This window comes from Osmia lignaria, chromosome 12 (assembly GCF_051020975.1).
Source record: "Osmia lignaria lignaria isolate PbOS001 chromosome 12, iyOsmLign1, whole genome shotgun sequence".
In the NCBI taxonomy this organism is placed as follows: Eukaryota; Metazoa; Arthropoda; class Insecta; order Hymenoptera; family Megachilidae; genus Osmia; species Osmia lignaria.
In genome coordinates, this window is record NC_135043.1 from 6,818,492 (window position 1) to 6,839,913 (window position 21,422).

The window sequence follows — 21,422 nt, forward strand, 5'->3', positions numbered from 1 at the left end:
TGCACGATCCAACTGGCGTGTTCCTCGCCAGCCACACTCTGTTCGACCATCACGTGCACGTTGCTTACGGAATCACCTCTTCCTCCTACCGTGTCACATTTACTAGGCTATCATGGCGAAAGAGGTCATTCGATCCTCGCCGCGAATATCAACGTGTTACAAACAAACAACCGGATGATAAAACGAGATCGATGATTCGCGATCGTGTACGAGACGAGGTGAAAAGGATCGAGCGAAGGGAAAAAAAATGGACGACTTCCGGGGCGACCAGAGTGGGCGACCCGATGAAATTAGCTAAAGAGAAACGTCGGGGATGGAGGTATTATCGACGGTTGGCCAGGCGAGAGGGAAAAGAGGCGGTGCCAGGCAATAATATTTCGCGTTCCGCAATTTTTTTGCCCGGCCATGGGTTCCATTCGGGGCTCATCGACGACTCGTGACGCGCCACTGGCTCTCCCGGTTCCGCCGTGGGTATTAATTCCGGGAGGGAAAGAGAGGTACGAACGGAAACAGAAGAAGGAACGAGCAGAGCCAACCGTGGAGAGGAACGAGACGAGGGTACAGGGAGAACAAAACGATGCAGAAGACCATCTATGAGATGAGAAAATAATAATAAAGTGGAAATGAGCGAGCCGGTCCATAAATTGCTCCGCTCCTTGTTAATGGTCTGGGGGCCCGAGGCGACCTCAGCTAAACGTGGCCCGGTCTGACCCGACTCTGTCCTCCCCTCCCCCTCTCTCTTTCTCTCTATCCCTTTCATTCTCGTTTCTTCATTCTTGTTCCCTCTTTATTTTTCTCTCGGTTCCCTCTTTCCTACGATCCTCGGGATCCGACCAAGAGGATCTGGTCCGACCCGTTCGAGGCGATCTTGGAAGGCTCATTTCTGTATTTAATGGACGTGCAGAGATGGCCACCGAGTCCCTGAGCTCCCGAGAGCCAGAAAAGAGGGACTTAAAAGGGTCCGGAGGACACAAAGGATCCACGTCGATACTCGGTACTGCCTGTGATTGGTGACCGGGCGTGGCTCGACCGACGGATATCCTGCTTCTCTTTAAACGCCGCTGCGTCCGAGGACATGTTTAAATTTTACCTTTTTTCCAGTCGAACGTACGAACTTAGGTTCGCGGAATGGGGATTATTATGTGACGGATAAGTCGTCACTTATTCCCTACCTTTTCTTTGATATTTTGTTTAACGAAAATTGGAAAGTTTCGAAGTTTTTAGTTACTAAGAACTAATGATATATGATTTTGGAAATAAATATTTGGAGCGGGTATGTAAACAACCGCCGAACCAACTTTAGGATTTAAATCATTAAAAATAGTCTATAGAATTATTCTATCTGAAGAATTGAATAATGAACCCGATAAACTGAAGTATGCAAATGTAAAATTATAAAATTTATATGCAGAACTTTTATATGTTCTTTGTTTTTTGAATCAAGTCGTACTTGTTAATTTGCTCTGCAGAGGGCAGAAGCTACTGGAGATTACTCCATTGCCCTCTTGTAGAGTTTGCTGGAAACAATTTATGAATTCACATTGTAACTGAACACAATTTCTACATTACTTGCAGATAATACAAAAGAAAAATCTGAATATTTTTATAGAAATAAGAATTTACTTATAATTAATTAATTGTTCTTCTTTTCGGAAAAAATAAATGGTATATTTCATAAAAATGTGTAAGTGTTATATTACATTTGCATACTTTTTTACAAGATTTCGGTAAAAATCAAATATATGTTGACTAGCCTGTTTGCATTTATCCATCGTTTCGAAGAACTCCGCCTCCGTGAATTGACCCACAGTGTGACAGCATATGACGTCTTTGTTCATGCTATCGAATGCATAAGTGAACTCTGCTCTAGCATCCTAATCAAAAAATAATAAATTACGAATTCTTTTTCAAAATTGCGTATGTATATATATACTAATTTGCATACCTCTAATTGATTGTTGTTAGGATCTAATATAATGTTATCAGTATTTTCCTGTATCATGCAACAGACTGCTGCAATAGTGAATTTCATTGGAACTGCAGCATTAATAAGCGCCAGGCAGGCTGCATTGATTATGCAAGCTAACAACTTTAAATTTATATAAATTAGGATCAAATTTAATCAATGTTTCAATAGAACTATATGAGGAACCATACCCCACCAGAATCCTCTACTTCTTGTATGTTGATACATATAGCTGTGGCTGGATGGAAGGTCACAATTATTGCAGCTTCGCAAGTTTCTTTTATATACATTTCTGTCATCCTATCATCCACCTCTTAAAAAATCAATTAAAGACTCAGATTATTATCCAATCAATAAGGTATTCTATTTTTGAATCAGATTATTGATACTTCAACTTACTAGCAGGTCCTTTTATAGGAGTATAAGATACCTCCACAAATGCTTTGTCATAGATCATTTTTTGAGGTTTTGGTTCCACTGGTCCATAAACACCAGCAACCACTGCAGTATCTCCTAAAATACAAACATTACTACCAAACAATAACATTTATAAAAAGTTAAGGTATATTTCTAGCAAATGGAGCATTTTTGTGTAAAATTTGCTGTAAACTTTCAAGAAAAATATATGGTTAAGTATGTTTTTCATAAACTTATGAACAGAAACAAATCACAGTCTAACTATATTAATTTTACAGAGATACATATGTACTTATTGTACAGACCCAGTGTAAAATACAACAATAAAAAATAAATAAACACCTCAATAATGTATCCAAAATCGGTGAACGATCCATTTCCTAGAAATGTTCTAAAGTTAATTTACCTTGCATTAACATTGCCGACCCATCCGGCATAGAAAGTTGATTTAATTCGCAATTTATGGGTCGCAATACGAATTCGTTTTCTTTAGCGTCTTCACTCATGATTGTTTTTCCTTTAATTTAAAACACGTGGTGTAACAATTTTGGCGGGAAACGAGTGTCACAGAGGTTAAACAGTTACGAACAACTAGCGTCGCTGAAAACTTTACCGACAGTCCCTAGAATAATCCCTAGAAACGAGAACACTCCTTTTTTCGTTTCTACTGAACAGATTGCAAAGAAATTTGGGGGACATGTTCAGGAGGCCCTAAAGAATGGCGTTCTGGTCCTTATTTTATCCAAATCGTCAAAAAATTATCAAATATTGAAATTGGGGTCTGTCCACGGTCGGTGCCACGGTTAAGTATGTCCAAATAGAGACTACAGCGTTATTCTTTGGGTCGGAGAAAGTAAAACGAGCACTCAGAGGATGGTGTACAAAGCTTTTGTTTAGAAAAATAGTGAGAACTACGATTTCGTTAATTTTTCAGTCGCGAAAGACGTCAAAAAGGTAAAATAGATCACAAATTTAGTTCCTCGATTTTTCTGTAGGGCGCAGTTCATTCGTTTAGTATGCTCGACAACGCAATCATTCGCAGCTCGTGTATGAAATTAAATTGTGTATTAGGTATTAAAAATACAAAAAACAGAAGACAAAGTTGAAGAGAAGACCGGAATCACGACTGCTGACATCATTTCCATCATATCTTCAGAAATGTGTAAGCTGCAAATTTATACCCTATTTTGTCGATACAGATACGAATTAAAATAACATATTTCTCATTTATTCTGCTTTTATGGTGATAATTCATTAAATACCATTAATATCTTAGGTATTTTCCTATCTTTTTTCTTATTTCGGTGCTTTAAAGTGAAAAAAGTAATCTCGACCTTATTTCAATATGGCGTTCATAATTTTCAACGAATCTTTATGTTCTTTTAATGTTAAAGTTTCAAAGTTTCTACCAGTACCTGTGATTGGTCGCTCCATTATGGCGTCCTCTTATTTAGACCAATCAGATTCATCGTTAAAGGGTGCGTTCCGCGGAGTGTGGTGGAGAGTAACAGTTCTCTTCGAAGCTTCGTCTGTTTGGCACGTGTCTGCAACAGGTAAGACTAAATTATCTTCAAATCTTAAATTAAATTGCCGATCGGGTGTTAAAAGTACAAAAAGCTGAAAGAAACATCGAAGAGCAGTCTGAATTCTTGATCTTTGACATTAATTCGGCGTTTTCTTCAAAAATACGCGAGTTGAACATTTTTGCTCTCGCCGCGAATGCACAATAAGAGTAGAACAGCAGAATCCGAATTATTTTCTCTTTTATATCGTTAAGTTCCTAAACATTATTGAATGTTTTTAGTACTGTGTTACACAATTTGCTGTTTTTAATTTAATAACGTTCGTTCTTGAGCATCGTAATATTATTCCTGTTTAGACCTGTTCGTGTACTTGCTTTGGTATCGGCCATTAGCGGAATATACCGAAGAATGCCGAAGCAGTGCCGACCGGTCTTCGGTGGAAAGGAAGGTCTCGCCATTTCCCTCGCGAACGTCGAAGTGATAAGACGTATTGAAAGCATCCTTCCGCATAAGTACTTAGAAGGTACGCATTGTATTTATTAAAATATTTTGCATCAATTATAGTTCGATCGTTTATTAATAATTTTATTATTGTTGATTAAATTTTATTTACATAAATTCGTGTTCCTTTTTTGTTACAGATATTTGATGGATATTGAAAGGACGTCATGACAGCTGATATGGGTTTGAAATAGAATTTTATAAACATTTATTGTTTTAATTTATTCTAATCAATTATTAACGTTTATTATTACTTTTTTTTCATTGAGTCGTTGTTAATTGTAAGTATTTTTGATAATTAATTGGAACCAAGATACCAAGAAAGAAAAGATTAGAGACCTTTTTTTCTTTAATGAATTTATAAAAGAAGAATAATTAATTTTTCATTTTATTAAATAATTTCGACTAGTATTTTAATACATTTGTTTTAAATTAGAACAAAATTGAAATAATTCGTATTCTACTGCAAATGATTGCTTCTCATCTGCAATTATTAATTATTTTAAACAATCTACTTTTGTTAAATCGTAGTAATTATATTATAATATCCAGCTTTCGATGCAAGTTTAAATTAAAATAGAATTACGTTTTTAAATCACATGCTGTTGAAGCATGATTAATTATTGGACTTTGCTTATTGAAAAGAATTTGAACAATTTATAAATTACAACGTAATAGAATTTTCAATAGTCTTTAGTATGTTTACAATTTTAACAACAGAAATCCTCTACTTTAATAAAATAGTCTATTATATGTATTTAACAATGATTTTTTATCCTTGTAATATTCATTGGAATAATTATCAACAATTATTTAATACATTTCGTTATTACGATGTTATCTAGGATCCATTTCACGAACACTGATATTTCCATTTACACATAACAGTATTTCTTCAACGAATGCTTAATAGGAAGAATGTTTTGTTTTTTTTTTTGTATATTTCCACCCAGCCCATCCCTGCTCACTAAGCTTTTCTTCCAGGAATTGTTGTGGCCGCGCGCAAGGCGGTCGGTAGAGTCAGTGTTTGCACGTACTTCCAATGTTTTGATTTTGACAAGGGTGAACTGGCCCTGAATAGAGTTGCGTTTGTACGATTAGGAATCACGCGATAGTAGAGTCAGTGTTTGCTACGTATTATAAAATATTTTCTAGAGTATCGCGGCTCTGCTTTTTCCTTTTTCATCGTGAAAGTAGAATCACTACAATTGTTCGCCGGAAATTATTCACGGTCGCGTTACTAGTATTTCATATCTATATTTTTATTTTTAATTTTTTTTTTTAATTGTTCGATATATCCGGTATTAGAGTCAGTGCACCACTGAAGAGGAGTCTTGGGCGTTGCTCCATGAGGAAAGAGTGTAAGTATCTTATTACTTTATTTAATTAATTTTAATTCAAGTAGAATAATTTACAATTTCAACACTTGATAGTTGAGAGTTATTTTTCATTGTTAATATTTGATAAAATCCAAATTTAGATATAATTTTATTACAATAAGAATCGATAATTTTCAAAATTAACCGTAATTCTTTTTTGTTTTGTTACAGATGAATTTTTTGATTTTGCCGAGATCCTGGATATCCTGATGATGGCTTTCTTCACGACTTCCGTCTTGGTACGTCACTTAATTGTTTTTTATTTAAATAGAATAATTTACAATTTCAATACTTGATAATTGAGAGTTCTTCTTAATTGCTATTGCTAATATTTTATAAAATTCAATTTCATATATAATTTTATTAGAATAAAAATTGATAATTTGCAAAATTAACCGTAATTCTTTTTTGTTTTGTTACAGATGAATTTTCTTCACGACTTCCCTACAAGGCAGCCTCCTACCTGGTGTTGTCCATCCTCCTACTTGACTGTCGGAAGAAGAGTATATCTGCGAACGGTGAGTCGCATGTTTTATGGTTCCTCTGGTGCCCAATCATGTCGTAGGACGAATGGTCCGAATCGACACGGGTTACCGGTTGTATACGTGGTTGACAAGCATAGTGACCATGGGTATGATTATACCCATGAGTAGTAACATTTTTATTGTTTCATTTCATTTAGTGTAGGCTAGGTCTTCTTGTACACCGCGTTTTAATATCATTTCAATTCCACATATTCCAATAGATATTTATGATACATGAATGCTCTTAAATGTTCTTAAATGTGGAATTAGAATATTTTAATACCGAAACAATTTTATTTAGTTTGTCTGTAATAGAGAAGTCAAATACTATCTGACTTAGTTATTGCGATGATTCAAAGCAATATAATATTGATAGTATTATGTAATATGTATACAGGATATACATATTAATGATGTTATTACATTGATTTAATTACATTTTGTACATTATAAATTCAAATATAATTTGAGAATTTTTTAAAATTTCATTCATTCAATAGCGAAGTTTAACTTATTTAAACGTTCATGGAAAAATGAACAATTTATGTAGAAGAAGACAATTCGTGACGGGTAGATTTCCAAGTCAGAGTGATCTATTTCAACACATTTTGCGTATTCTTGAAAAGTTACTCTGAGGAGGGAGTCGCCCGAGGATGTTTTAATTTCTTATTAATTTTCAGAATAAATTCTTTTTTCATTGTAAAGAATTCTTAATTCTGCTTTTAATAAAATATCAAATTCAATTTTGACATTAAATTCCTTTTTATTAGAGTTTTGCCTTTATTAAATTAGTGTTGCGAGAAATTTCCGACGCGAGAGTAAATATGACAATGCACTGACTAGTATTCGGTGGGAATCCTTTTGGTTTTTAAACTCAATCCAATATTTTATTTATTTAATCAAATTAGTTACAAGGATTCCGCGGCATAAGACCGTGAACACCATCTCTGGGAGATATACCCATGCATTACTAGGCCTTTGCAGGCGCAGCTTTAGAATACGGAACATATGAAAATATGTTACCATATTCTAAACTGCAGTCCTTTTGTCTATACTATGGGCGTCCGCAAATCTGACACCGTTGGATGCAACGTGTTGGACGGGCGGGTAGCGCTCTTAGCGAAGGGGTGCACTCTGTCCTGGCGTTACGACGTCCAGGCGGGGTGGGTGGTATGTAGCGTCTGGCGTAAGTCTAGGGGGCGTGAGACCCTTCGTTGCCAGCTGATATTAGCAGTGCACCATGTTTGCGTCATAGTTGCTCAATTTTACTTTTCAGTATTTGTTCTTAAAGCTTTATATTTACAAAGTCGAGTCACTTTTATTAAAATAGTGAAATATTAGCCCGTTAGATGTTTATGTACTAATCATGTTTGTAGATCAGGATTTTCAGGTTTAACCCCTTCCGTGTTTATTGCCAAAGCCCATTCACGTGCCCAGGTGCTACTTGGATGGGTAGAGGCAATGGGCACGATGACCTAGTTCATAAGAATAATAATTAATAAGCGGCTGGCATTGTGTTAGTATATCGTGCACGACGTAATTTCCACATATGGTGTGTGTGTTTTTAGGCTGTGGGATTGCGTCGGTTTAATAACTTTTTCATTTAACTTTTAATTTGAAATAATATTTTATTCAACAAGATGTACAATGAACGTACAAACCAAATAGTATTATTACCATTACTATTACTATATTGCCATTACTATTACCATGATTATTACCATTATTATGAAATATTCTATATCAAAGTAGTTAATTAAATTTTGTAATTATCATTATACGCAATGATTGCTAGCCTTGCCAGACGATTTCAGTGAAAAATGGTACGTACCGTAGAGTGTGATGTGAGATGAAACTCGGGTGACGGAGGCGTCCCGGGACGTTCTCCCTAGTTTAGGCTCTTGCGCCCGGGTGGAGTGTATGGGGGTCGTGGAATGAATTTTTGTGAGAATGTGATTTTGCCTTTTTTAAATATAGCGTTAGGTAGGTAGGTAGTATACCTTCTGGTGTGTGTGATAGATTGTAAGTAGGTAGGGCCGGGACAGGTTGTCACAGTCTCTTGGTCGGGTAGGCGCGATTTCGCGTGATCAACCTGTACCTGGAATATATTTGAAGAATTGACGATCCAATCGATACGAACGGAGTATGCCGTTCGCTTTCGATTCTATCTGTACAATTTTTCAAATTTTTGGCGACTTCATAAGTCGTCATACGCGATCGCGATAGCACGACACGCACAAGTTCTGCTCGAGCACGGCACGTGTGCACGAACAACGACTTATATAAAGTCCTTTTTCGTCCACGTGTCAATTAGAGTTTCGCGATTTTTCTTTTTTGTTGATTGTTTTTTTTTTATTTTGCGAATTTGCAAGTCTCGAGCTTTAGATATAAGTTTCAGGTGGGTGGACCGCCCGAAGAAAGAAGTGGCTATATGCCGAAGCGCCCCGACAAACTGTCTTTCAAGAGGGGAACTAGTAATGATTTTGCATCCTTTTGCAAAAAAGGATGGGAAATCATTATCGTTACTACTTTGTCACTGTGCTTGTCTGTAGTTGTAGTTTTGTAATTGCAGGAGAAGAGGGGGCCCGTGACCCCCATGGTTTTGGGCAAATCGCGTTTTCAATTTAGTGTTGCGAATATTGACCACGGTTCAATTTAGTGTAGCGAATGAATATCGATCACGGTTCAATTTAATGTTGCGTATGCATGATTATCGTGATTTTCATTTAGTGTTGCAAACTTTAAATATCGCGTTTCTTTTTTGCATTGCTTTAAAATAGAATTTAACTTTTCAATGTTGATTGCTTTAAGATTTTTGAGAGTTTTGCTTTTTAATGTTGATTGCTTTCGTGTTGCGAGTAAAAAATTCACGGTTTGAGAATCCCCCTTTTTTGCATTTTAATTGTATGTCTCTTAAAGATAGCGTTGCGAATGACATTAGCGCGATTGTTTCCCAGTGTTGCGACTTATAAATACGCGATTGCTTTGCATTAGTTTATAGAGTTCCCTGCTAATTAGTGTTGCGGTAATGAATATTCGCGTTTTGCATTAGAGTTGCGATATATGATGAAATGCCCAAAAACCATCCACTGGAGTTGCCATGGTCCATAAGGCAGCTATGGACCAGCTGCCGTGATACAGCCTTGGATTGGTTGTACCCCTTTTTTAGATTAGTGTTGCGTCTTACAAAATTCGGTAGATTTGAGTAGTGTTGCGTTACAGTTCGCGATTTTTCTCTTTTTTTCTTTTTTTCAGCTTAGTGTTGCGCATAATGGAGCAGCCTTCACGCGTACGCTTTTGTACATATTATATAATTAATGAAATTAGTGTTGCGAGTAAAAAATTCACGGTTTGAGAATCCCCCTTTTCTGCATTTTAATTGCATGTCTGTTAAAGATAGCGTTGCGAATGACATCAGCGCGATTGTTTCCCAGTGTTGCGACTTATAAATACGCGATTGCTTTGCATTAGTTTATAGAGTTCCCTGCTAATTAGTGTTGCGGTAATGAATATTCGCGTTTTGCATTAGAAATGCCCAAAAACCATCCACTGGAGTTGCCATGGTCCATAAGGCAGCTATGGACCAGCTGCCGTGGTACAGCCGTGGATTGGCTGTACCCCTTTTTTAGATTAGTGTTGCGTCTTACAAAATTCGGTAGATTTGAGTAGTGTTGCGTTACAGTTCGCGTTTTTTCTTTTTTTCTTTTTTTCAGCTTAGCGTTGCGCATAATGGAGCAGCCTTCACGCGTACGCTTTTGTACATATTATATAATTAATGAAATTAGTGTTGCGACTGAATTCGCGATTGTTATTAAATTAGTGGAAGTAACTATGACTCACATTCGGTGGGAGTCCATTGCTAGTCAAGGATTCCGCGGCCTAAGACCGTGAACACCATCTCTGGGAGATATACCCATGCATTACTAGGCCTTTGCAGGCGCAGCTTTAGAATACGGAACATATGAAAATATGTTACCATATTCTAAACTGTAGTCCTTTTGTCTATACTATGGGCGTCCGTCAATCTGACACCGTTGGATGCAACGTGTTGGACGGGCGGGTAGCGCTCTTAGCGAAGGGGTGCACTCTGTCCTGGCGTTACGACGTCCAGGCGGGGTGGGTGGTATGTAGCGTCTGGCGTAAGTCTAGGGGGCGTGAAACCCTTCGTTGCCAGCCGATGTTTTGTCATAGTTCAGAATGTTTGCAATTTTGAAATTAGTGTTGCGTGTGATTTCGGTTTGTTTTATAGGGTTTGCTCAGGGATTGCTCTTATGGGCAGTCAAACTTTTCTTTTCAGGTTCCCCTGTACCCTCCCTCCCACTGCCCCGCCCTCATTCTTTTTTCTTCCCTTTTTTAAATTTTGAAAATTTTGAGCATTCGGTTATAGGAAATACTGTTAAATATTATATGAATTTAATATTTTCAGAATATTATTAAATACGATAAAGTTTTAAATAGATCTTTATTCAAAGTTTTATTTAAAATGGATGTTCAATTTATTTTGTGATGATTGGTGATAAATTATTTCAAGGAATATTTGTTCATTTGAGATAGCTTATTAAATTTTAATTTTACTTTATTTAAACGAAAGTAGTGGATAATTGTTGTTCGAGTTGTTCAGTTTTAAGTTTTAATCGTGGTGTTTCGTTTCAAGCTACGGAGAAGCTAATTAAAGTACTTTTATAAAGTTTCAAATTCTTTTCCTGAAAAGCAAAGGCCACTCGTGATTTTCTTTTCAGTTTTTCCACTTACAATAAATTTGCATTGAAAGGTGTATTGAATAATATAATGCAATAAAGTCAAGTAGAGTCTTGGTTGTATATACGTATATTGCAGTAAAAGATAGTTGTTTCAATTAAGTATCGTGTACTGTTTGTTAACAAATGAACGAATATTAGATACTATAAAGTGAAAAATAATTAATCCTTTTAAATCAAATCACTTATTCAGTGACGATATATTTTTCTAAATCTTTTTTTTTTCTTTATTTTGGTACTGAAATTGTATTGATGTTCCTTCTTTTCATTGGAAATGAATCATTAACAATGACTCTGATTTTTGTGAAATTTTGTGCGTACTAATGCATCTTCTTTCTAGCTATTAAACTTTTTGTCTTGATATGGATTCAATTAATAAGTTTCTGTTGCAGAGAAATATCTCAGGACATATTTTGGTAATTAATCCTTTTTAGTTTGTTTCAAGAAATATTCTGGTATTAAGGTAATACGAGTCTTATTATTTTTAAAAATTGTATCTAATCCCTTTTAGTCTGTTTCAAAAAGTATTCTAGTATTAAGGTAATACGAGTCTTATTATTTTTGCAAATTGTATCTAATCTTTCGTAGTTTGTTTCAGGAAGTATTCTGGTGAGGACAACAAGATCAACAAATACATCGTATTTATTTATTTATGTATATCCCTTTAAATTTTGATATAAACACGTTGTAAGTTTATGGTTTTGTAGAATGAATATAATCGTCAAACACTGCAGTGTTTAATTAGGAAGCGTTAGATTTAAGCGAATTTTTAATATAATTACGAACGGTGGTATAGTTAGGTATTCTTAGTAATATAAGTATGTAGGACAAATATGCAATTGCATATTTATTAATTACAGATCTGTAATCAAAATCAAAAGTAAAAAATGTTGCGATAGGAATAAAAAGCAAAAATCTACGTAAATATATGTATAGATAAGTAGATAGGTAGGTAGTGAATACAAATAATGCACCTTTTGTTGTTCGTTTGCACAACAGCCGAAACGTTTTGCAAATGTGCATCAAGAGGATGATGTTATTGAATAATAGTAAAAATTTGCATAAATGGAGGGTGGATGGGACGAGGTAGGGCGGGTCTCCACCCGCAGCAACCTCCCCGTGGTGAGACCTGGGCAATCGTTATTATTTGATGACTAATTAATAACTGTATCATTATTTCTATGACACATTTATTAATTATGCAGCAAATAATACGAGCAAATTGGCTGCGAAAATGCTTTTTTTTTCTATTTAATCTCTGTTATATTTTTTTTTCAGGAACTACGCCTTTGAGATTCTGAAGTGTACCACATTGCAAATACAATTTTACGGAAAGAAAATAATAATTAATGCATGGTCAGTATTGTTTAATTGTGTACTTATACATATAGCTATCGTAGCATACACATGTCATTTAGGTGTATGTGAAAGGTGACGTAGTATAGTATGCCGTTAGTTGGATGCAATAACTGAGGTGGCGCTTCAATCAGTTTCTGTTCAGCTTAATTTTCGATCAAACATGGGCTGTTTTACCGATGCGGAATTTGAAGTTCGGCCTCGACGCATATTAAACTTATTTAACTGAAAGTTATGGCTTTCACAAATAAAAATACACGTGATAAACTATAGAAATATCCTGTACCATAGACTGCCATAGGCACAATATAAAATATTTTATCTCTCGCGCGGTTCGAGAATAGTACCTCCAGTGACATCTTTCAGCAATCTGCAGAACAAAGTATCAACTTCATAATTCATAATGAGAATAAATGGAAATACATAATATATCCTTCTAATTCATTATGCATCATTGTAAAACATTTTATAAATGTCAATTTCTCAAAAAATACAATTCTCAGTTTCGTTAGTTTCACCACTCACCATAGGATAGCACTAGTGGTACCATTTTCAAAATCGCGCCTTGATATACAATTAAAAACGTATTAAAATATATACCTTTTAAGAAATATTTAGCTTATTAAATTCATTATTTTACAATACCATAGTGTCTTCCCTTAGTACTATATAAATTCAGTAGTTATAAAATTCTGATGAGCAAAGTAATCCTCCGGATCATGAGGGCCACAATAGCCTCCCCAAACTTTAGACTCTCATGAAATAATTAGTTTATCCTTTGTTTTTGTCTGTGCTTAAAGTTACTCTCTGAAAATATATATGTAAATCTGTTCCACCACCAGTTTTGAATTATTACTACATCAGTAATGCAATTACTTGAATCATTCATCTTCATCCTCTTCCTCCTCTTCTTCCTCGTCCAATGCCTCTTCTTCTTCTTCACCTGAAAATGAAACTCAGGCTCGTGTAATTCAGCATAAAACCCACTATTTTTAATTGATTCTCTTACCCATTGGTAAAGGAGGTGGTGGTGGTGGCAATTTTGAAATTCGATAGGCCTCCTCCTCCTCGAAGGTGGGATCCTTAATCTCCATAATCTCAGGACCAACTTTGTACTGATCCTGGACAGGTGGCATCCATGGTGGGCTATAGTTGTAAGCGGTGTATTTCTGAGCCCATCCGATGTACAAGTTAGCGACACGCCTGCGAATCGACATCATTAAACTGACATTAGCGTCGTTTCCCGCGCATTAATTTCCCTCTAACGCGCCATAATTCCTTTCTTTCTCCGTTAGTTCGTCCTACGATAATATCGTTACCCTGGCGGGGTCATTGTACTCTGTTTCTTCGATACATAGCCAGGAATTTATATTCGTCGACCGCCATAAATATCGTAGATATCACGGGGCTGCTTAATGGAAAATCATTATTGAACACGAGCCAGAGTGCACGCACCTTCCAGAGGCGAACGCGAACGCTCCCGGCCAAATGTTCGATCGAATTAACGCGACAGCAAGGTCTGGCAGTATTCGAGAAGACTGCGTTCCTGTCCAAGGTGTTATTGTATCTACAACAGCATCCTCTGACAGGGGAGTTAAAAGGGGTGGTCCAACCTCTTTTTTAACTCCGCCCAACCCCTCTTCTTCTTCCCTTTCTTCTTCTTCGTCTAATTCCTCTTCCTCTCCCTAGAAATGATGTTTAGGAATAATAATTTCCAAAGCAAAACCAAAATACAAAATTTTCTTAATTCATCTTCTGTTATAAGTTTCGAAGGTTGAATGTGTTCTCTGACTAGCCTGATCATCGTCTCTTCGGGGATCCCACCAAACAATCCGACCTTGTTTTAAAATATAAGGAGCATGGTGACACCAGTTTGACATAGAGGGGTCAATCAAGTCCTTAATAGGTCGAGGATCGTAGTGCACATTCTCAGATAGTGCTCCTGCTATACTTCCAAGGAAAAAAAATTCACTACTTCCATAATATCTTCTCGTTATTTAAAGAATTCTAGAGTATTACTTTCTGCAACTTCCTCTCCTAGTTCCTCCTCTTCGTCTTCTCCGCCAAAGGTGTAGAAGCCAATCGGCGAAACCAACGTAGCTGCGCTGATCCTGGCTATTTGCGCGCGGAGATAATTTTTTTCCTTTCCCGGAAAAGGTGGGAAAGTGTAAAACTGCAAGAAAAACAGTCAGGTTTAAGCGTTTCCGAATAACGTCCTCGGTAACGATCACGTACCGGTGTATCTAAATTTCCGGTGCAATAGCGAACAATCTGTCGGGCAATTACTATCTGCTGGGGAGTAACTGGTGGAAGTTCGATCCACTTGTCCAAACCTGGTTCGTTGCATACAAAATACACCTGGAACAAAGTGGGTCATCGGGTTTGATGGAAACATGCACCGTGTTTTGCATTGCATATTAACCTCTTCCGATATAACGCACATTTATTATTGTTTAAGATTTAACATAATGTTTCTGGTTCAATTTATATCTGTTTTTTAGATAAAAGATTTTTCGAGTTTATACTTTAGTATTCACTCCACTTCCTATTCTCTCTGAAGGTACTTCCGGTGGCGGTTTCCACGAATGAGTAGGCAGGGGTGGAAAGACAAGCTTTAATCCCTCCTCTTTTTCGTCTGTTGCTTCAGCTTCTTCAGCATCTCCCTCTGCTTCTTTTTCTACAGTTTCAGTAGTTTCTTCTGCAACTTTCCTCGCTTCTTCCGCTTTAGCTTCCTCTTCCTGCCGTTTCTGTTCTTCCTCTTCTGCTATTTTCTATAGGCACGTTAACGAGATTCAGAAAATGTTTTGCTTTCTCTTCGAGGTAGTTAATTTTAACAATATTTCAGATGAATTTTCTACAATTTCATGTTATGAAATTTTGTACACTTCCGAATTATACTAGCCTGTAGTCTGCTATTCAATTCTTCCGGTTGCAGATCTGCCTCCACTACGTAATAATTTTTTGGGTTTCCAAGGATTTTTCCCCAAAATCTGTGACCAAAAAATCTGTCATCCTTGAAATTTGCCACTTATGATATATTTTGTATGTACCTGACGTTTTCTATAGGAGCTTCGCTCATAAGTTTTCTAATAGATAAATTAAGCACCACCATCTCGCTACGAGGTAATCCCACATTGGTTTGTTCAAAATAATATAGAAGATCCAACATATTTGGCTTCTTTTTTCTCTTGTCTTCTTCTCCTTCTTCCTCTTCTTCACCCTGCCTCTCTTGTTCACCTGCATCCATACCTTGCACATCCTACAATTGCAGCAAGAAAGATCAAATTCTTATTAAAATATCTGAATCATTAATTCTATTTCGATTATCCATACTTTGAACAGCTTTATGAGGTTCTTGGCTTCTTTATACTGCACGGGTGGTACGTATAAATCCCGAAGATGATTATCTTCAGTTTTAAACCTCTCTTCCTTCACTTTCCTGCTGATTTCTTCGAAAATATCCACCACATTCCTTGGTCTCTCAGCGAGTATCTTAGCTAACACTTCCGTCAAGTGATCGTAACTATGATCCATAGAAAATTGTTCGTAAGCGGATTTGAAGTGTTATCAAATAATGGGATAAACTTGTAACATGTTATTTAATACTTTGACGCCTACAATTTCATATTTTTCAATTGATTTTTATAATGAAAGATAAATTACCGAGATAATTATGTTTCAGAGCTTTCACTATATACACTGCAAAATTATTAATTTTTTAAATGATAATTTTTCAATGAATCGAATCTGTCAACTCACAGACTATCACCTGACTCTGGACTATGTTTCTGCAGATACTTTTTAGCTCTTCTTATATCATGATCGATGCAGGGAATGTCATCTGGTGGTACCTCTTCGATATTATAACTATACGCCATTTTAATATCAATTTATTTTCACCCTCAATGCATTTCAAGAATACAATCTATACATCCCTCATTATATATCCCCAGTTTTTATCATCCGTCGAGAACGTAATTGGAACTCTAATATCCTGTCATCGTAACACAAAAAGCATCGCGTATCGCTGACAGACGATGTCGATCCTCTTCTATTTTTTTCTCTTCTTTTATTTTCAACGCATAATCAGCATCATTCATCCGTTTCAAAGGCGTAGCTTCATCACTACCGTTTCGAAAGCGTTATCTAATGACCCAAATATATTAACGAACCCAAAACGTTCCCTAATCAACTCGAAATTAATTAAACCTACCTCGATGATAAGCGTGTCTCTTTTGATCAGCCTGATTTCTGTTTCCTGGAACGATGAACTACGGAGATAGGAAATGTCGCATATATCATTTGTATCTCAAATAATAAAAAAGTCAGTATGATTATTCTAAGAATAAAAAGATTCACCAATATTTTATCACGTGAAAAAGAATAACTTAGCGCATATGAAAAAAAAAAATTATTACAAGTAGATCCTTACATGCAGATGGAAATTTGAAATTTACATTAATCAACAAATTTTGGTTTAAGAAAATTTCTTTTGTTAGAAAAATTGTTCGGTATTGTAAACTTTGAATTTGTGTAAATTGTATAAACATGTAAATCCAGCTTGAAGACGAAAGAATGAATGTACGGCTGACATGAATGGCCATATCTATCTGAATGAAATTAAATCGCACGCGCCGCTTTCTATCAGGCTGCATCCTGGAGCACGATTATCGTCTATCGTTTGCCCTAAATAGAAACGTTGATTCTCGAGGTCACTAGCTGCTTCCTCTGACGCCCATCCCTCGTTCTGTGCAATAGGACACGTGTCCTTCCTTCGGAAAAAGTGATAGAGAACGGGTCGACTCGATTTTCTATCCTCAAAGAAGTTCATATATCAATTTGATTCAGCTTTGTAGCACAAATTTCATTCGATTTCAATTAAATTCGCAATAATTGAGCAATAATTTCCGAGAACTGTAATTAAACTTCAAAGTTCTCGCGCACAGCGGAAATACAAAATTACGCAACGAAAATTACAGAACTGAAAATAACTGAGATTGTACAGTCACCGAAAAGGTTTTGAAATTAGTTCAACGAGAGGAACTTAACGAACTTACAAGCGTTGAACTTCCAGAGAACACTTCACTAAAATATCTACCCGCTTATTTAAATAAATACACCGCTCCCGTCGTTCTCAATGAAAATTTACGAACGAGATCACGTTTGTTTGGACAGCCCCTTTTTAGAAATGTTTATTTGCCTCAACACGACTAATTTCTCTTGTTACGTGCACCATGATTTATTTCATACGATTTAACATTAGCAATTTCATTTCAGCACTTAACAAATTAATAACTTGGTAAATATTTCAAACATTCAAATTATGATCATTTATCATATTGCAAAATTTATTGAGGATCAATATTATTAAAAACACTCGAGTGAAATAAATGGTAATATTTGTAAAATTTGCAATATTGTCAATATTATGAAAATGATGTAAACTGAGTAATATACAACGCGTCATTTAAACAGTTTTATTTTTAGATACACGTTACATACTCGTATCGTAATGAATCACATTGAGATATGACAAACAAAGATAAGGTGCATCAATGCAATCTTCGCAGAATATTAAATTTTCCATTTTTCCTCGTTGGAAATAAAAACTTATTACGTTGAAAAGAATATGCGTCAATATTGTGAACACCAAGTTTCATATGGTTAATGTTTACAAATATTCCTACAATATTTAACATTATGCATCATTTTTGTTGTTTTGTTTACAAGATGCAGCCACGTTTGATCTCGTCGATCAAAGCGTATGCCAGCAGCTGCATGTTTACAGTTTTATGTAACGCTTGACAATATCCTGAGCCACGAGTCTCAGTTCAACAACCTCGATCTTCACTTTATAATGTTGCTCCAAAAGCTATTTAACAATTCCGATTTTCAAAATACTTCCAATCGAACCTATATCATTTATAATATTTGTTATGAAACTGTTGTTCATTTAATTTTCTCAGCGGTGTTGCTGTTAACGCGAAATCAATGGTATCGCACAATTTCAGCTTCGGTCTAACAATTGGCGTGTACCAATTAACTGGACGCAATCGCATTCGATAATCGGGCATCCGCGGTTTTGGAATCGCAGGGATTATAGAAATTCGCGGTGCTATCAGTTAGTCGGACGTGCGACTCGATTTATCATCGAGCGAATTCGTCAGCTAGAGATCGATCAGTTAGAGGGGTTAAACCACGGCACGTGGTGGATTTTCGACGATCGAATCGCTAATAATCCGAGATTTCGCAATTTCGCGAACGATATAACAGGTGCTACCTGCGAGGGAGCAACGCGCACGCGACAGAGATGTGACCGTCGTTGATTAAATATCAATAATCGAAATGGGAAGCCGGCGAAATGAAACGCAGAATTTAACAAACAATTTATACGATTTCATTTATTCGGTAGTTGTAGTTAATAATGAAAATGTGTAACTGTCAAGTACATTTGTGTATTTTAAATGTATCAGATTCTTTATCTTTTTTCTATATAACAGTATCGTTACTTTTTGTGTTCTAGATAGTATGAAATATGGTGTCAGATTATTTAAATAACATCTCTAAATTTTGTTACACCGCTGCTGAAATTTCTCTTTTGCATTTGATACTTTATTAAAATTTTATATTTATGAAGATCAGATTTTTAATTAAATTCAGCTTATCGACAACTATTGGCAGGTAACAATCAAACTCGCTGAGATACTCGAATGTTACCCGATTATCAAATGTTAAATTTTCAAACACTTTACCGCCTTACCGACCGACATCGAGAAACATCGATACAGGGCGCGATCGATATTTATCGATGGCGCAGTCAGCGGCGCCACCTTCGGTATGAAATCATGCCGCGACTGTGCTGGACGTTGTTTCGATCGCGGCAGTTCGTTAATGAGTGATAATTAGCAAAACAGTGTGTTGATTAATAAAAGGTGCGCGATCAGGCGTCGATCGAACTCCGGCGAAATTGAATCGCTCGTTCCAATTACCAAATGTGCGTTAATGTTCCCTCGGTAATCGCGTCCGACAAATTTGGTGCGACGTTTCCATTCTCTGACATGACATTCGTATCTGCTACCATGATCACGGTATATTTTCATTCATATTTTCCTTATACAATTCTTTTTTTTTACTTATATTTACTTATATTTCATCAATTTTATTTGTCATTGCAGTATGATTATGAAAGATGCTGTTTTACAAGATAGCCGTCAGGTGACACTTCAGTAATATTGGCGGGAAATGGTTTCTATGCTACATGAGGTGGATGGTGAGTTATTTTTTTTTTGTTAATTTTATAATAATAAAAGGTCTATGTGTATGCATTAGATATTTTAATGCTTTATGGTCACTAATTAATTAATAATAACACCCGTTAAACGATTAAATAAAAACAAAGAGGGTCTCAATGAATCACATCTTGTTTAACTGATCAAGAACAAGCAAAGTGCAGTAAATTCGTTAATCAGTCAGCGTTGGTCGTACATCGAATGAACGAGGCACTGGTTGCAATTTTGCGGGGGCGTTTAAGTATGAATGAGTAAGAATCCCCCACCATTTCATCTTCTCCCTTCCACTCTCTTCTCTGGATCTTTACTTCTTCTCTTTCGATCCTCCACCCTGTCGCTACTTTTCGTTATTCCATCTCCTTCTCTCTGTTTCACTCTTCTACTCCCCGCTTTGCCTCTCGACAAACCGAAAGCGGCAGTTCTCGTATCGGGGGTCGGTTCTCTCTTCGTGGTCCGCGCTTCTTTCGGTCAGTTTCTTCCCGCGAGTTGCACGCGCGTGTCCTTCCGCGAGGATTCGACTCGGTGTTGCTTTTTCGTCGAGGATTCAACAGGAATTATCGGGATAAAGGAGATTTATCGTTGAGGATTCCCGCTGGACGGGGTGCTATCATCCATCACGATGCGCCGTCGATGCACACGGTTAGTCACAATGGATCAGTTCTCTTTGTTTACCTGCGTTTCAATTGTTTCGTAATCGCCGATTAACCGCGAACGCAACGTCTATGAAATTAATTATTTCATTCTTCTTTCTATATAATATTGATATTTTGATAGAACGATGAGAGTGAGATTCGAGTTGGAATTCAAACTCATAGCCACGTTGATTAATTATTGCTTGGCTTTTCGAAGTCCCTGTTAATGGGAACGTTAATGTATTCGTGGCAGTGGAAACTTCGATGTTAATGATTTAGCGTGAATGTTTTCGATACGTTAATTGGTCATTTCTAAGAAGAGTGTTCAATGTTTTCGTCGTTTAAAAAACAAGACCAAAGATGAAATGTAAGAATGGTATAATTCATTGTAGATTGGAATTAACGTAGCGACTGAAAGGGAACCTATCAAAATTTAATTAATATAACGTGGTCAAATTTTTTACGTCACAGCTTTTAGCTCTGTTCGGTTCTCCTTCTGGTTTGATAGTTTGCGTATTCCATCAAGGGGAATCGTGTCGCTCGCTGCTATTAAGGGGCTATCCACAGAGCACGCTTTACATTATTCATCGGCCATTTCAACGCGCGTACCGACCGATCGCTCGTAAATCGCGAGCTCACTTTTCATTAAGACGTCCACAGCGCGAGTGAATGAGTCGCTGAATGAATTTCCAGAACCATTGCTCTTCCTGTCCACTCGCCCTTGAACGGTGCACTTTGCGCACTGGGTCACAGCTGCTAAAATAGCTCCGCCTTTTCTATATTGTTTAAGAATTATTTTACTTGTTCAGTAGTTTGTTTTTTAAATGAAAGATGTATGGATTTATTTTGGAGAGGTTTCCGTTGATTTTAGAAACAGCTGAGTTGTTTGAGGTTCTTTCATTATAAATCAATGACAGTAATTACGCTTTTAATTTTTCAATTTTATTGATCAGAATATTCTGAGAAACAGCGGAAAATAGTTGGCTTTTCCGAGTTTCATTATGTTGATACAAGGAGCAAAGTTTTAGGAGCAAAGTAGCTTAGTTTCTAAGTGCTTTCCAGCTAACTAACGGATAAA

At 36.4% G+C, this 21,422-nt stretch overlaps 4 protein-coding genes across 13 annotated transcripts in view; 2 read left to right on the forward strand and 2 right to left on the reverse strand.

Moving 5' to 3' along the window:
- Rrp46 (exosome complex component Rrp46) overlaps positions 1-3,376 on the reverse strand; it is an 83,195-nt gene extending 79,819 nt beyond the window's left edge. For 6 of the 9 annotated variants that reach the window (XR_013063124.1, XR_004581060.2, XR_013063122.1 and 3 more), the window contains exons 1-5: positions 2,790-2,966; positions 2,366-2,479; positions 2,158-2,279; positions 1,946-2,089; positions 1,755-1,874 (exon numbers count right to left, since the gene is read on the reverse strand). Coding sequence is in view for 1 of the 9 variants with exons in the window: in XM_034321381.2 (XP_034177272.1) it covers positions 1,692-1,874; positions 1,946-2,089; positions 2,158-2,279; positions 2,366-2,479; positions 2,790-2,889 (663 nt within the window). In the remaining 8 variants the exon portion in view is untranslated. The other 3 variants (XR_004581061.2, XR_004581062.2, XM_034321381.2) reach the window with 3 other exon arrangements.
- Positions 3,377-5,275: 1,899 nt separating this feature from the next.
- LOC143305938 (uncharacterized) lies at positions 5,276-6,513 on the forward strand. The gene is made up of 3 exons (XM_076691267.1): positions 5,276-5,768; positions 5,958-6,025; positions 6,209-6,513. The coding sequence occupies exons 1-3, from the start codon at positions 5,756-5,758 to the stop codon at positions 6,437-6,439; spliced, it is 312 nt and encodes a 103-aa protein (XP_076547382.1). The 5' UTR covers positions 5,276-5,755; the 3' UTR covers positions 6,440-6,513.
- A 6,394-nt stretch (positions 6,514-12,907) lies between these two features.
- Positions 12,908-16,832, reverse strand: Rsph4a (Radial spoke head protein 4a). Of its 2 annotated transcripts, XM_034321279.2 has the most exons (12): positions 16,183-16,831; positions 15,757-15,946; positions 15,474-15,682; positions 15,326-15,413; positions 14,949-15,194; positions 14,659-14,781; positions 14,443-14,596; positions 14,220-14,368; positions 13,879-14,108; positions 13,433-13,626; positions 13,300-13,366; positions 12,908-13,230 (listed from the first exon to the last, which is right to left on the reverse strand). In XM_034321279.2, exons 1-11 carry the CDS (start codon positions 16,299-16,301, stop codon positions 13,305-13,307), a joined length of 1,764 nt encoding a protein of 587 aa, XP_034177170.2. In that variant the 5' UTR covers positions 16,302-16,831; the 3' UTR covers positions 12,908-13,230; positions 13,300-13,304. The 2 variants fall into 2 exon arrangements, with proteins under 2 accessions (XP_034177170.2, XP_034177169.2); XM_034321278.2 differs by having other exon boundaries at positions 12,908-13,366; positions 16,183-16,832.
- Positions 16,833-20,147: 3,315 nt separating this feature from the next.
- Ppn (proteoglycan-like sulfated glycoprotein papilin) overlaps positions 20,148-21,422 on the forward strand; it is an 83,101-nt gene continuing 81,826 nt past the window's right edge. The window contains exon 1 of the mRNA XM_034321832.2: positions 20,148-20,351. Coding sequence (XP_034177723.2) covers positions 20,332-20,351 — 20 coding nt within the window. The 5' untranslated portion in view covers positions 20,148-20,331. The remainder of the gene's footprint in view (positions 20,352-21,422) is intronic.

Bases quoted from the DNA above. Each gene is read 5' to 3' on its own strand.
- LOC143305938 (XM_076691267.1), top strand. The intron at 6,026-6,208 runs GTACGTCACTTA...GTTTTGTTACAG, and splicing joins TCTTCACGACTTCCGTCTTG to ATGAATTTTCTTCACGACTT.
- Rsph4a (XM_034321278.2), bottom strand. From the start codon at position 16,301: ATGGCGTATAGTTATAATATCGAAGAGGTACCACCAGATGACATTCCC. The intron at 15,195-15,325 runs GCTAGTATAATT...ACGTGCCTATAG, and splicing joins AATTGAATAGCAGACTACAG to AAAATAGCAGAAGAGGAAGA. The intron at 13,367-13,432 runs GTAAGAGAATCA...TTTCATTTTCAG, and splicing joins ACCACCTCCTTTACCAATGG to GTGAAGAAGAAGAAGAGGCA.